Source organism: Larus michahellis, chromosome 5 (assembly GCF_964199755.1).
Source record: "Larus michahellis chromosome 5, bLarMic1.1, whole genome shotgun sequence".
NCBI classification, from domain to species: Eukaryota; Metazoa; Chordata; class Aves; order Charadriiformes; family Laridae; genus Larus; species Larus michahellis.
The window spans coordinates 48371818-48383860 of record NC_133900.1 but is presented as its reverse complement, the minus strand read 5'-3'; the positions used below and the strand labels follow the sequence as shown (position 1 = coordinate 48383860).

General features: G+C 43.5%; 1 protein-coding gene across 5 annotated transcripts in view; it reads right to left on the bottom strand.

Annotated features, from left to right (window-relative positions):
• SLC4A11 (solute carrier family 4 member 11) overlaps positions 1 to 12043 on the bottom strand; it is a 141330-nt gene that overhangs the window by 74689 nt on the left and 54598 nt on the right. For 4 of the 5 annotated variants that reach the window (XM_074587202.1, XM_074587205.1, XM_074587201.1 and 1 more), the window contains exon 2: positions 3531 to 3581. The exons of the other annotated variant lie outside the window; for it this stretch is intronic. In XM_074587202.1, coding sequence (XP_074443303.1) covers positions 3531 to 3581 — 51 coding nt within the window. The remainder of the gene's footprint in view (positions 1 to 3530; positions 3582 to 12043) is intronic. 5 annotated transcript variants of the gene reach the window in all.

The following is a 12043-nucleotide window of genomic DNA, read 5'->3' as shown; positions in this document are numbered from 1 at the left end:
GCTTGATGAGTAGTTATTCTGAACATTGATTGCCGAGCTGCATTTCATCAGGACTCCAATTATCTTCAGGTTTAGATTGGGTCTACACAATCATCTCATTAGTCACATAAATTTGGAAGTAAGAAAACTCATTTGACAAAACAACCTTGCTGTAGATTCAAGTAACTTAAACACACAGTGGGCTGGGCTCATGGGGCGGGTAGGGGGGACAGCAAATATTACTGGGCCATGCCAGATTTTGTTCATTTGGTTGTTCCACAGACTCAGAAGAATGAGTAAAAACATGGATTTTCATCGGCAAGATATGTCAGAGGACAACTATTAAAACTGACAATACACATGGATTGAAAACAGAACATGGCTAACAGCTGCCATCGTACCTGCTGCCACTGCACTCTCCCCATCAGGAACTTCTAACCAGGCAGGCAAATTTATTTCCTTATTTTTCCTCTTAATGTTGCCTCTACAGAACAAGCTACTAAACAGATTCCCCCCCTCCCCAACTCCTCCCCCAGCAACAGTGCATGTATTTACTTTCTGCAATGCACTAAAGGCTACAAAAGTGGTCTTCAGTCAAGTTCTTCCAGCAATAGGGGAAAACCAGAGCACGCTAGAACTCATAGCTAAAGAAATGAGTTCCTTCGATTAACTTTCCAGATTTTTAGCCAGTTAAAAAGTTATCAAATAGGTTAGTACATGGTTGGGACTGTAACAACCCTCTGAGTTTCCAGAATATTTGTATATTAACATTCATCCACCAGAAAATCCTTCCTGGGCTTCCCTCAGCAATTAACAGAACAACAAGTTATTAAATACTTCATTAAGTTCTTACGAACAGTAAATATCTAGGAGAGTCTTACAAAGCACTGTTCTGGTGCTGCAGCCAAGATTACCCTCACTACAATGGTTTAAACTAAAACTGAAGTCTCATCTTTTAAATTTTAGCATTGCTGTAGCTGCTATTGAGAACACAACAAGGCTAAGAAAAAAGCTGGCAGAGACAGACACAGTCTCTGAACAGAGACTCAGATGTGGTCAGAAACAAAAACATCCTAATTACTAAGGATACAGTAAGCCATATGTATATGCAAGATCTCAGGAGGAGATAAAGGAAAAAGCTCAACTGTGCAAAAAGCAACGGTATCAAAAGATGTTTCTCTACGGAGAAAAGGGAAAAATGTAAGCGCTAAGGGAACCAACAGATAAGGTTTATTTTTTCCTTTGCCCCCCCAACACACAGCTTAGGAGAATTTTTATTTTTATTTTTTTATTTTAAAGGTGGGGCAAGGGCATCTCTTGGCCTCTGTAACGAGCTGGGAGATCTGAACAAGTGGTTCCAAGAAACAGCTTAATGATTACGCAGCTCCGTTTCAAAACAGGTAGTTTTGAAACTATGTGAAGAGGTAACTTCTTTCTCTACAGCTTCCTCCAGCTCTGATTAAGTTTTTGGGTAAGTCTTCAAGAATCCGAGTGCATGAAACTTCCGTACAGAGAGCCAAAGCACCGCTTCACAGAAGGATGTGAATCTGGCAACCCCCAAGATGTGCTGTCCATATATTCTGTGCAGAAGCACACAAGCCCTCAGTTAAATCAGGCAGTAGAAGGTGACTCATCACTCAACAGCATCTGAACTTTTTAAAAAGGTCAGTTTGTAATAAGGAACAAGAATGACAGCAGATTTGAGCGTGAAATAGCTAAGAAATCAACTGTATTCTCAGTTACAATTAATACAGCCCTCAATACCGCATGCAGGTTGAAGAGAAGCTTGCAAGCAACCTTCCCTCCTTCCCCCAAACACCATGCAGAAGCGTAACAAGAAAGAAGCATACGCAGTTACATGAAGTCCCTAATGGTAGCTCTAAGGTGCCATCTCCTTAAGACAAAAGAGGAAGCTGAGTAATAACACAAATAGGGCAGAAATAAGTGCTCGCTGCCATGGCACCAAGTTGACAAAAAAGCATATCTCATAGGAGAGCTTTGCACAGGAAATTCCACAACTACAAACATGTGCTCTAAAATCATCCAGATATCTGCTTTTTTTGTTGTTCTGTTTGGACAGTTTGAGGAAGACAAGCCATTGAGTCCTGGAAGGGGGCATGTAGACCCTTTCCACATAAGATGCTAGGACACACAGCTGTGCTTGTGCTCCTTGTGGCAGGAGGGCTTGGGATGAAGTGGCACTAGACAACAGCCGCCTTTGTCCTTCCTCCAAATCATACAGCAGCATTTCTCACCAAGCCCTTAACACTCCTGTCAGCCAGAAGTTGGAGGCTTAGTCATCTCTCCAGGTCCCAACCTGGATCACCCCAGTCCTTAAGAAAGCACCAACCACATCCCAAGGGGCCACAAGCCAGCCAGGGAAGGTAGGAGCAGGGCTACCCAGACCTCATGACTCACATGACCTTGGAAAACATGCAAATACCAAAGAAATAAAACCTCCCTGACATTAGGCATAATTTCTGCCCTTCTGCAACTCAATCCAGCCTTCAGAAAAGACTTCTTACTAGAGATGAGAGTACTTGCTTCCAGTTTCATCCTTTTACTCCTAGAAATCGGCTCTATAACGCTTTCAGAGAAGGCAAGCGAGCCAGTGCCAAAGGAAGTGCTGTCAATAGCAATGTTGGATCTACTGCGGCTGATGTCTGGTAGACATTCAGCTTCCCATTCCCAGATGTTAACGTAAGACCTGGACCCCTGGAAGATGCAAGATCATCCTTGTGACAGCTACAAGCATCTACAGGCCTAAATAATAGAGCATTTTAGTCTTCTGCTCTCACAATTTGGAAGTCATGAATACTCCAAGCATTGCACCTTCTCCAGAACAACAAGTCCTAGGCCCTTAGAGACTACATCCTGAAAAGGCTGCTCTTAAGTTGAACTCTCAAGATAATCTCTTCCTAACAAGCCCCGTATATGCTATTTCTCCAAAACCAGTAGAGAACCTGGGACCTCACTGCACTTCAAGTTTGGCTGTACAATACTTTGGCCTTTTACAAGTATGATATCTCTGAGAGCTCTGCCGCCTTTGAGGCAGATGATACAGGTTTCCAAATGCCACAACTTAATCTTGCTTCAAAGAAAAAATCTTAGGGAGCACTTTGGACTAAAAGATGCATTTACCAGAACCATCTAACATTTGCCTGATGGTCTTTGGCAGGATGTCTCTGCAGGGATTTGACACCTACACATCATCTCCACTCCAGAAAGACAAGCAAATACACCTGCCAGCCTGTATTACAGGAAGACATCGTGAAAGAACTTGAAAAACAAGGAGCCACCCAGAATAGTCACTGATGACAACGTGAAGATAATTATTTACTGCTTTGAATATCTAGAACATCTACAGGATTTAAAAACGCAGAGTCTGCTTCCAGTGCAAGATTACACAATTACTGTGTAAGACTGTCTCTGCATGCTGCTTAAGCTAAATGGGTTTTCTATCACTTGTTTCAAGTTCTCAGCTAACCCTGTAGTGCAGCTCTCCCTCCAATAAGACGATACTATGCACAAAGAGGTCAAATAATACTTGCCACTCTCTTCAAAGAAGTATCCATTTCTTGACATCGCTGCTGGTGGGGACTCTAGAAAGACAGGAAAAAAAGGAAACATAAGAATCAAGACACTGAATGCTTTCACCTTACTGCAAACCTGGATTACAGCAGAAAGTCAGACCAGGAATACTGCAGGCATCAGATCTTCCTGAATGTGGCAATTTTAACCTTTTGTTTATTGACTTTAGCATTTACCAGAATGTCCTATACAGTCACAGCTTGAAGAGAGTTAAGCAGTCTCAGACATCCTGAGCCAGGACCACAAAACAGCAAGACTAAAGGATTGAGACAAGCCCGATCATCTCAGTAACCTATCAAACCTGAACAAGTGCATCCAAAATAGTAAGAGCTAAGCATCTATGAGGCTTTTATAACAAAATACAAACCATAATGAAGTCCAGGTTGTATCTCACACTCAGATAAAAAGAACCACTTTATTTTAGAAGAAAACAACTCAGTTTAGATGAGAATGGGATTTCACATCCTATTCTGCTACTCCTAATCATTAGGATATCCCAAAACAGTGCTTGGCACTTGAAGATAAGCACCAGAACACCAAAGCCTTCCTTGGCCTGCTTCCTGAGCAGGGGTCCTGCAGCAAACACCATCTGCGCCAGCAGGGGCTCATGAGGAAGCCACAAATGGGAAACGATGCTGACCAAGAGCGAACCCACAAACACAGCAGCACCAAGACCAAATCACCATGAATCATTATGGAACATATTTTATTTGTTAGTGAGTCAGTTCTGCAATTAACTGCTGGCAAATTGAGTATTTACCATGCAGAGATGTTCAAACATCATAGGAGCACCTGCTTTCAGGTGTGATCAAAGTCTGGTACCCAAGCCCAGCCTGGCTGTTTTTAATACTAACAGTATTTGACAGTTCAGACTGCGTGGGCTGGAAGCACCAGCTTTTCTGTACAGGTGCATGTCCTATTTTACAGTGAGCTAACAGAGCTCTTTATTTCAAGCCTTGAGCAAGAATCACCAAAGCAGTCCCTCAGAAATCCGCTACTAGATGCTGCCTCTTTATGTGCTTCTTCCCAGCCAAAACGCAATCAGAAAGAGGAATAGATTTGCTCTGTCTTTCCCCACTTCATTAGGCTAATCAAACATTACCTACGCAAGCCTGAGAGGAATTTGGGCCAACAAGGAAAGAGGTTTTGCCTGCTTTATTGTTCTACAGATTAGGCTTCCTGCTTTTCGTTTGAGGTATGAGACCGTTTCCCAAAGACACTTTCTCTACCCCATAACTTTTGACTTACAGGTTACATACTTCCCCCCGACACTGTACAGTGTGCCACATTCTCAAGCATCATAATTCATCCTAGTCCATTGGGAGCCTTTGTGCACGAGACGGATACAAGTCACAACACTGACGGCAGCACCTTCCAGCCCTAACACTTATCACAGCCCCACGTGGATCAGACCTTTCACAGCAGATAGCATCTGGCTGCACAGGTTCCTGGAGGGACACCCTGATGACCATTAAAAGAAAAACCACACAAACCCGAGGGCAATTCAAGTGTCTGGTCCAAGAGAGAAACACAATGTTCTAAAGTTCATCCCAGAACAATGGGTTGGAGGAACAAATGAACCGAACCGTGGCCAAGGGGCACCCATTACACGAGTCAATTGTTTCCCTCCACCTGGAAGGGAAGGAGAAGATCCATCCAGACTGATTAGCATGCTAATGATCAAAGGAAAGTTTTTTAAAGAGGCTCTTATTGTGTAATGATTGCATTTACGTATTTCAGAGAAACAAACAAAATACACCTAGGCAGACAGATTACCCAAGGAACTGACATTCCCAGCAGGATGGTATATCAATTTCTCATTTCTATTATGGCTTCTAAGGGAGCCTGAAGCAACTTGTTCATCCTTCACTAGGCAAAAATGAGACACTGTTTGCTTTTTCTTTAACTGAACACACCTATTTCTATGGGTTGATAATGCCTAATGAACAGGAATTCAGAGTTGGTTGCTTTCTTTATTAGAAATGCCTTCTAACTGCAGCATTCTGTGGGTTGACATTGCACCTTTACGGAAGACTCTGCTTTGGTTGCTGCTTGGACTAGGCATGAAAAGGGCAAGGCTGGGGTATTACAACAGGTAGTGCCATTTCATTAGGTGGCACTCATTCCTCTGAGTCACTAATGAGCGATAGTCCCCTAGGCAACATGCTCAGGCAATTATGTTGGAGGTGCTGTTTTTTCAGATGAGTCATAAAACAGAGGTCTTAACCTTGTAATTAAAGATGCAATGGCACGTTTGGGAAAAAAAAAAAAAAAAAAAAAGAGTCAGGCGTTCACCCTACTATGTCCTGGCTGAAGGCCAGCCCTGGTAATTTGTCTTCTCCCTACGTAATACTGTCCCATAGCACCAATGGGATTCAGACTTCAAAACAGTTTTGTTGGAGGCTTTTGAAAAGTTGTTACAACCCCCACGGAAGGGGCTACACACATTAACATCAGGCACGGTGTGTAACATGCCCATGAGGTAAAAGGTGATGGGGGTGTTTGCACAAGTCCAGACACACACAGGGAGCTATGGGACTAGCTTAAAGGTCAAGACATTAGCAGAAGTGGAGGTAGGAAGGGTAAATTGGGGCTACATCATCTGCATCTCTTGCGAATCTCAAGAAAGCAGCATCCATCTAACTTTAACTGAGCAGAACAAAGGAGACTGATTTGGGTGAGAGGGCAATTAATATCTTTTCTCCTTACACACCAGCCCCCTTCTTCCCATAGTTCTTCAATCATTTTATTACAAGCAAGTATAGCTTATGTTTATGGGATGCTAGCTAAGGACAAGGCTAGCTACACTGTGCTTAAGTGCATACTCAGCAGCAGTCAGCAAGGCAAACAAACCAGCAGGCTCCACATGCCTCTCCCTCCACGCAGCTTATGGGATATTAATATCCAAGGTCTCAGCTCCTTAGTCATGTTTTGCTGAAGACAGGAGCAATGGGTTTGAGTTGTGCAGAACTGACAGCAAGGCAGAGTCCTCTTTTCTGTACCAACATGGTATATACCCATAGCCTGACGCACACACACCAACGTGTATTTCCTCTCCCCGTCTCACTCTCCACTCTCACATCTCCACTCTTGAAAAAAAGAGCTTAACCAAGGGGCACAGTTATAAAACACTGCAGTAATCAATGCAATTGTGCAGCTTAGGGAAGCCTGGGCAGGCATGTGAGTTTCCAGGTACATTAGAGTTCAACATTACAAGGCTCCAGGGTTTGCCTGAAGTTGCAGAAGTGTTTCCATGAAGTATAAATCAGCCCCTGCACCAGCCTTCACAGGCTAGAGGAAAAGACTACTGTCTGGAGCGCACTTTTACCACGGGGTGGGAGTTTCCCCTCTCCACAGCAGCACACCACTTCCCTCAGATCCACCAAACGCATGTTGCTAGTTCCTTTCCCCCAGGTTTTCTCTTTCAGATTTCAGCAATTAAAAAAAAATGCAACCAAAGCAGTATCAGCAGGACATAAGGTCAGGCTTCTAGAGACAAAGATGTAAAGCAATACCCTGAGGAGCTAAGATACACAACACAGCAAATTCACTCTTGTACCTCTAGTATCTCTCAGAGAGGCCTGTGTCCTCTCTCTCCAGAGTCTGCTTTCTCATCCAACACCTACAAGGACAACCAGACTCTCCAAATTGCTCTCCCAACCCAAAAAGGCAGAACAGGATACCATCTTCTGTTATCTGCCAAAAAGCATGTGGTATAGCTCTTTTGACAATTTAAGCATTCCTCTTCATTTCTAAGAGTTAATTTACTCCAGTAAATAAGTTTCTACTGCCACCCCACCTTATTCCCTACAGGGAGGTCTATTAGATGAGACTAAATTGGACAGGCATTAAAAGTGTCACCACCTAGTTGCTTTTTCAAAGAAAAGATTCTGACTAGTTTCTCATCACTTTATGAGCATTGAATTCAAAGGTAAGAGTGAAGAGCTGAAGCACCGAAGTGCTGCAGAATGGAAAACAAAGCCTATTTTAGTAGACTCAGGCATACAGATTAAGATTTCAGAAGTCACTGCCATTTGACTTGAAGCTATTGCAGTGACTCCAAGAGCCACCAAGGGGGAGGTATATGAAGTTTACTGCTTAACTGGTAGGACAACCAAGTTCGCTGTAGTTTGAGGTGCTTGGTCTTAGGACAAGGACGAATCAAATGATCTGCAGTGGGAAGTATCAGAGCAGAAGTGGGTACACTTCCTGATTTCTTACATTCTTACCATTTTTACATTTGCATTTAACAACAAAAACAGACAAAACCCTACCATGCCATCCTCCATTATTAAATTCCTGTGGGAAATGTGTCTCAGATCTAATAACCCATTTTAACTCTCTTGTTTTAAGGTTAGTAATAAGTTCTCTTGAGCCTTGCAATATTAGCGGATTACAAATAAAAACACATTCTCTGGATACTTCAGTAACTCAATTACAATGTTCTGCTGCTGGCATCTTCCTAGTAAACAGCCCTCCACAGCACAAGCCTTATACTGAAGCAAAACGTAGCTCTCTAACAGGTTTTCTACAAGCAGTACTTACAGACTTCGGCTTTTATGACTCCCCTCCAGTAAATCTTTCCAACTTCTAGTGTCTTAATATTTAATTGGAGTTTACTTTGAGACAACACCATTTTGAAAGAGTTATTGGAAAGGTACTGCTCTTGCGTTGTCTCTGAACATAGGCAGCCTGTACATCTGGAGCATTTTGTTACCCCATAAGTACTGATGGGAAAACATTGGGTACCTTCATCATCTCTTACTAAGGGCGTACTCCAATACCCCAAATTTCCACCACTTTCTTCAACACTGCTTTGCTGAAACCAAAGACGTTTCTGAAACTCATCAGTAAATGCAACATCTTGCCCTAAGGTTAATAAAGCAAGATACTTGAGCCTCTGAGCAAGAGCTTAGAACAAAAGTCACCTGTTCAACTGTAAAAGCTTTTAGACTTTCCCAGTTTCCTCCCATGAAGAATTACCAATTCTCAGCATGACAGAATGAACTGCCTAGTTATCTGAAAAAAAAATAAATCTACTTTCCAGAAGACATTTAGGGCTTTAGTTTTGAAGCAAGGTTTTGGCCACTTCAAGCTGACTTTCAGGAGTTTGCTAAAAGTGTCCATCACTACTGTGAAATAGTTGGGCACCAGCTTCCCTGCATGATGGGGAACATTGCAGTCGGTCACACTATCTCAAACAGATCCAGGGCCAAGTCCAGCTTGAACAAGTGTATTGTCTTATCTAAGATTTAGAACTGGGGAAAGATGACAAGGCTACCCTATCCAAGGCTCTATCAGAGCTGGTATTTAGCATTAAATTCTGAGCTCGCTCTTATTCTTTGTTCTCTCCACCCCACCATGAATTAACATCACAGGACAAGGGATTCTGCAGCAGCAGAAGTGACCAGGGAGCTGCACACAGGTTCATACAATTTGGGACAGTGGGAAAGCCACAATTCATGTGCTTCAGATACCTAATAATCAAACAATGCTGCTCCCCTCCTCCACCTAAAGTCAGCAGAAAACCAGACAGACTTAAGGGGGGGGGGGAAATCCCAAAAAACACACAAGGAATAATACCCCAAGAGAAACCCGTAGGAGAGAACTTTTTTTTTTAATTATGTGGAGCATTGACTGCTGAAAGGAGCCTGCAATTGAGTTTAGAAGTCTCTGTATGCATCAAGAGCTCAACAGCAGGAGGATGAGGAAGCCTCAAACTCCTTTCGTAACACAACTGCATCACCACATAAGAATAGGGAAAGATCTCAACAGCAAATCTGAAAACGCTGACTAGCTGATCAGTTCCAAATATATCAGTATTGCAGGATCCTTCCACAGGGCATCACTTGTGCTCTTAAAACATGAGATTTTTGGCCGTTTTCAGGAAAGAACTGAGCAGCAAGGTCTCCTCGTGGAGACATTTGCTGCACATTATTTAAAACCACCCAAGTCAGCAAGAATGAATGGACAGCAGCATGCAAAAAGCTATTTTGCCTTAATTTACCACTTCTCATTTCTATCTACACCTTAAGCAGCTGGTCCCTTACTAGAGCCCTGCATACTTCAACTGGAAAATGCTGGTAAAAGCACAGCCCATACTGGCACAGTGAAAGATGAGAAGCATGCCCCAAGCTGCTGTTTTAGGCAGTAACAGTTGACATACAGGACAAGAGCTTGGGTTTTTACTTGTTTTTCCTCTACACCTAGAGAGGTGTGACAAAAAAAACAAACCACACAAGTCAGGGTTTCAAAACCAATCACTGTAATTCAAGGAAGTGTAAGAGGAGTAAGGCGTGCTTGTTAATACTTAGGCAGGAAAATGCCCGGTAAATAGAGTGTATGAGCACTGTTGCCTGTGCCAAGGCCAAATGTAGACCTTTCCCCAGAAAGCACCAGTTTGTATTGATAAAGGCATAAGAAAACATAATAGAAAAAAACTCAAGAGGGGTAAAAAGACCTTTTTTAAGTCATTAAATGGGAAATATCAGCACTGTTATGTTCCAAGAAGCTTTATCTTTAAGACATAGGGTCAAGATCAACCAAAGGACTCTTCTTCACTACAGCTTTAGAGCCTCTCTCCCCCCTGCAAGCACCACATGTGCTTTCTCAGTGCAGACACACATCCATCCACATACTAGAGCCCTATCCCTCCTCAACTTATCCTTTATTCATCTTAGTTGCACAGCTGCAGGGAAGGGCTAAGCACAGCCCCATGAAAAGCTACCCAGCTCCACAAAGGACCAGCTGTGTTCCTCCTCACCCCAATTACATCCACATGCCCATCATACATGTGTAAATACCTTCCTAATACTGCTTTCTATGACAGTATTTGAAGAGTAAAGAGCTAGCAACGTACCAGTCATCATGGTGAAAGCCTAAGGGCACGCTCCAGCCAGTACCCATGGGAAGGGCAGACCCCCCTTCTGCCTACATTTCCCTTCTGCACTGCTGGCCCCCACCCCCCCACCCCCCTTCTCAGGTTATCCTCCTCCTCACAAAGCTATCAAGCCTTTGAAAAACACAGCCAACACTGAAGGATGGACGAGGGGCTCATCCCCATATGGCATGCCTAGAGGTTTAATGCAGGTAAGCAGTACGGCTATACCAACAGGCACTGGCACCACTTTGTAATAAAGCAGGGACTTTTTTTGTTGGAGAATTTTACCTAAATGGGTTGACTAAAACACCAACTGTGTGCAAACACTGACAAGAAATCGACTTTTGAGGTCTGAAAAAACAGTCCAGAAGACAGCCGTGACCCAGGAAGATTTAAATATACTCCAAAACCTTTCACCTTGGTAAGCTTTTAGAAGACGATAAAGCATTGGCCAGAGCACACACTGAGAGGATGCGCTTAAGCAGCCCAATCCAATGGCAAATTGCTGCTTTAGCCAAGAGACTCAGACCTGCAGGACGCAAGCTTTACCCTCCTTATCTGTAGACACGGCCAAGTCCTCTAGCGATCCTTAAAGAGGGTGTTTCTGTTAGTGAAGAGCACTTTTAACAGAATTGCATAGACACATCACTTGTCTCCCCTGCCCTCCTACTAGAAGTAGTATACCTGAACAATTTTTACCACCTCTTGGCCTCCCACAAGGTTTCATTTCCCAAAATTCCCAGTTTTAGGACTAAGAGGTCCAGATTACCAAAACTAAGCATCTCTAACACCCCTGGGAAGTATCCCATTTCTCTGATTTTTGGAGGATGCGACGCTACCCCTCTGACATTTCCTAGGCTATCCCATGGTGCACTAGTCATACAGCTTTGCTCCATGGATCTACTTAAACTCTCCATCGCAGTGCAACCACCCCGGCATGCCAGTCCCAGTCCAGGCAGAAAACACAACTTTATAGCTTTGCAACTCAGTAGGCACTGAAGTGTCAAATCAAGGATTATATGCAAGGAGCATATATCCCTGATGAAGGGAAGTGGTGTGAGGAGGTCTCAAATCATGCCACGGTCACTCTGGTAAATGAAACCCCAAAACTAATTTTCACAATCGCTGGCTGTGAAAATAGAAAGCATCATATTGAAAGGATAGAGCAGGAAGCGTCCTCCTGCCTGCGCACTCCCAAGCAAACACACACCCACACACAAGCTCAGGGATCAGACATGTCTGCTTGCAAAGCATCTTCCTCACTGCACTGAACAATTCCCCTCTTCATCCCCTCCCCAGCTTCCTCTAGAGCACCTGCCACAATCAAACCATCTAATAAAAGATCGCTGGGTGCAGCAGTGACAGCTACCAGAGACAACCCCCCCCCCAAAAAAAAAAAACAAACAAAAACAACTCATGCACACTAAAGGTTGGTGGTGTCAGCAGTGCTTGGATTTACCAGCAGCACCAGGCTGTCACTGTTGACTGTTAGGTTGACTCATCACAATTTAGCCCACCAGAGCAATTAATATCCGAGGGTGCCTCCCAGAGGTGAGCTGCAAGAGGAAGCGACCCTATAATGGAGAGCCATGC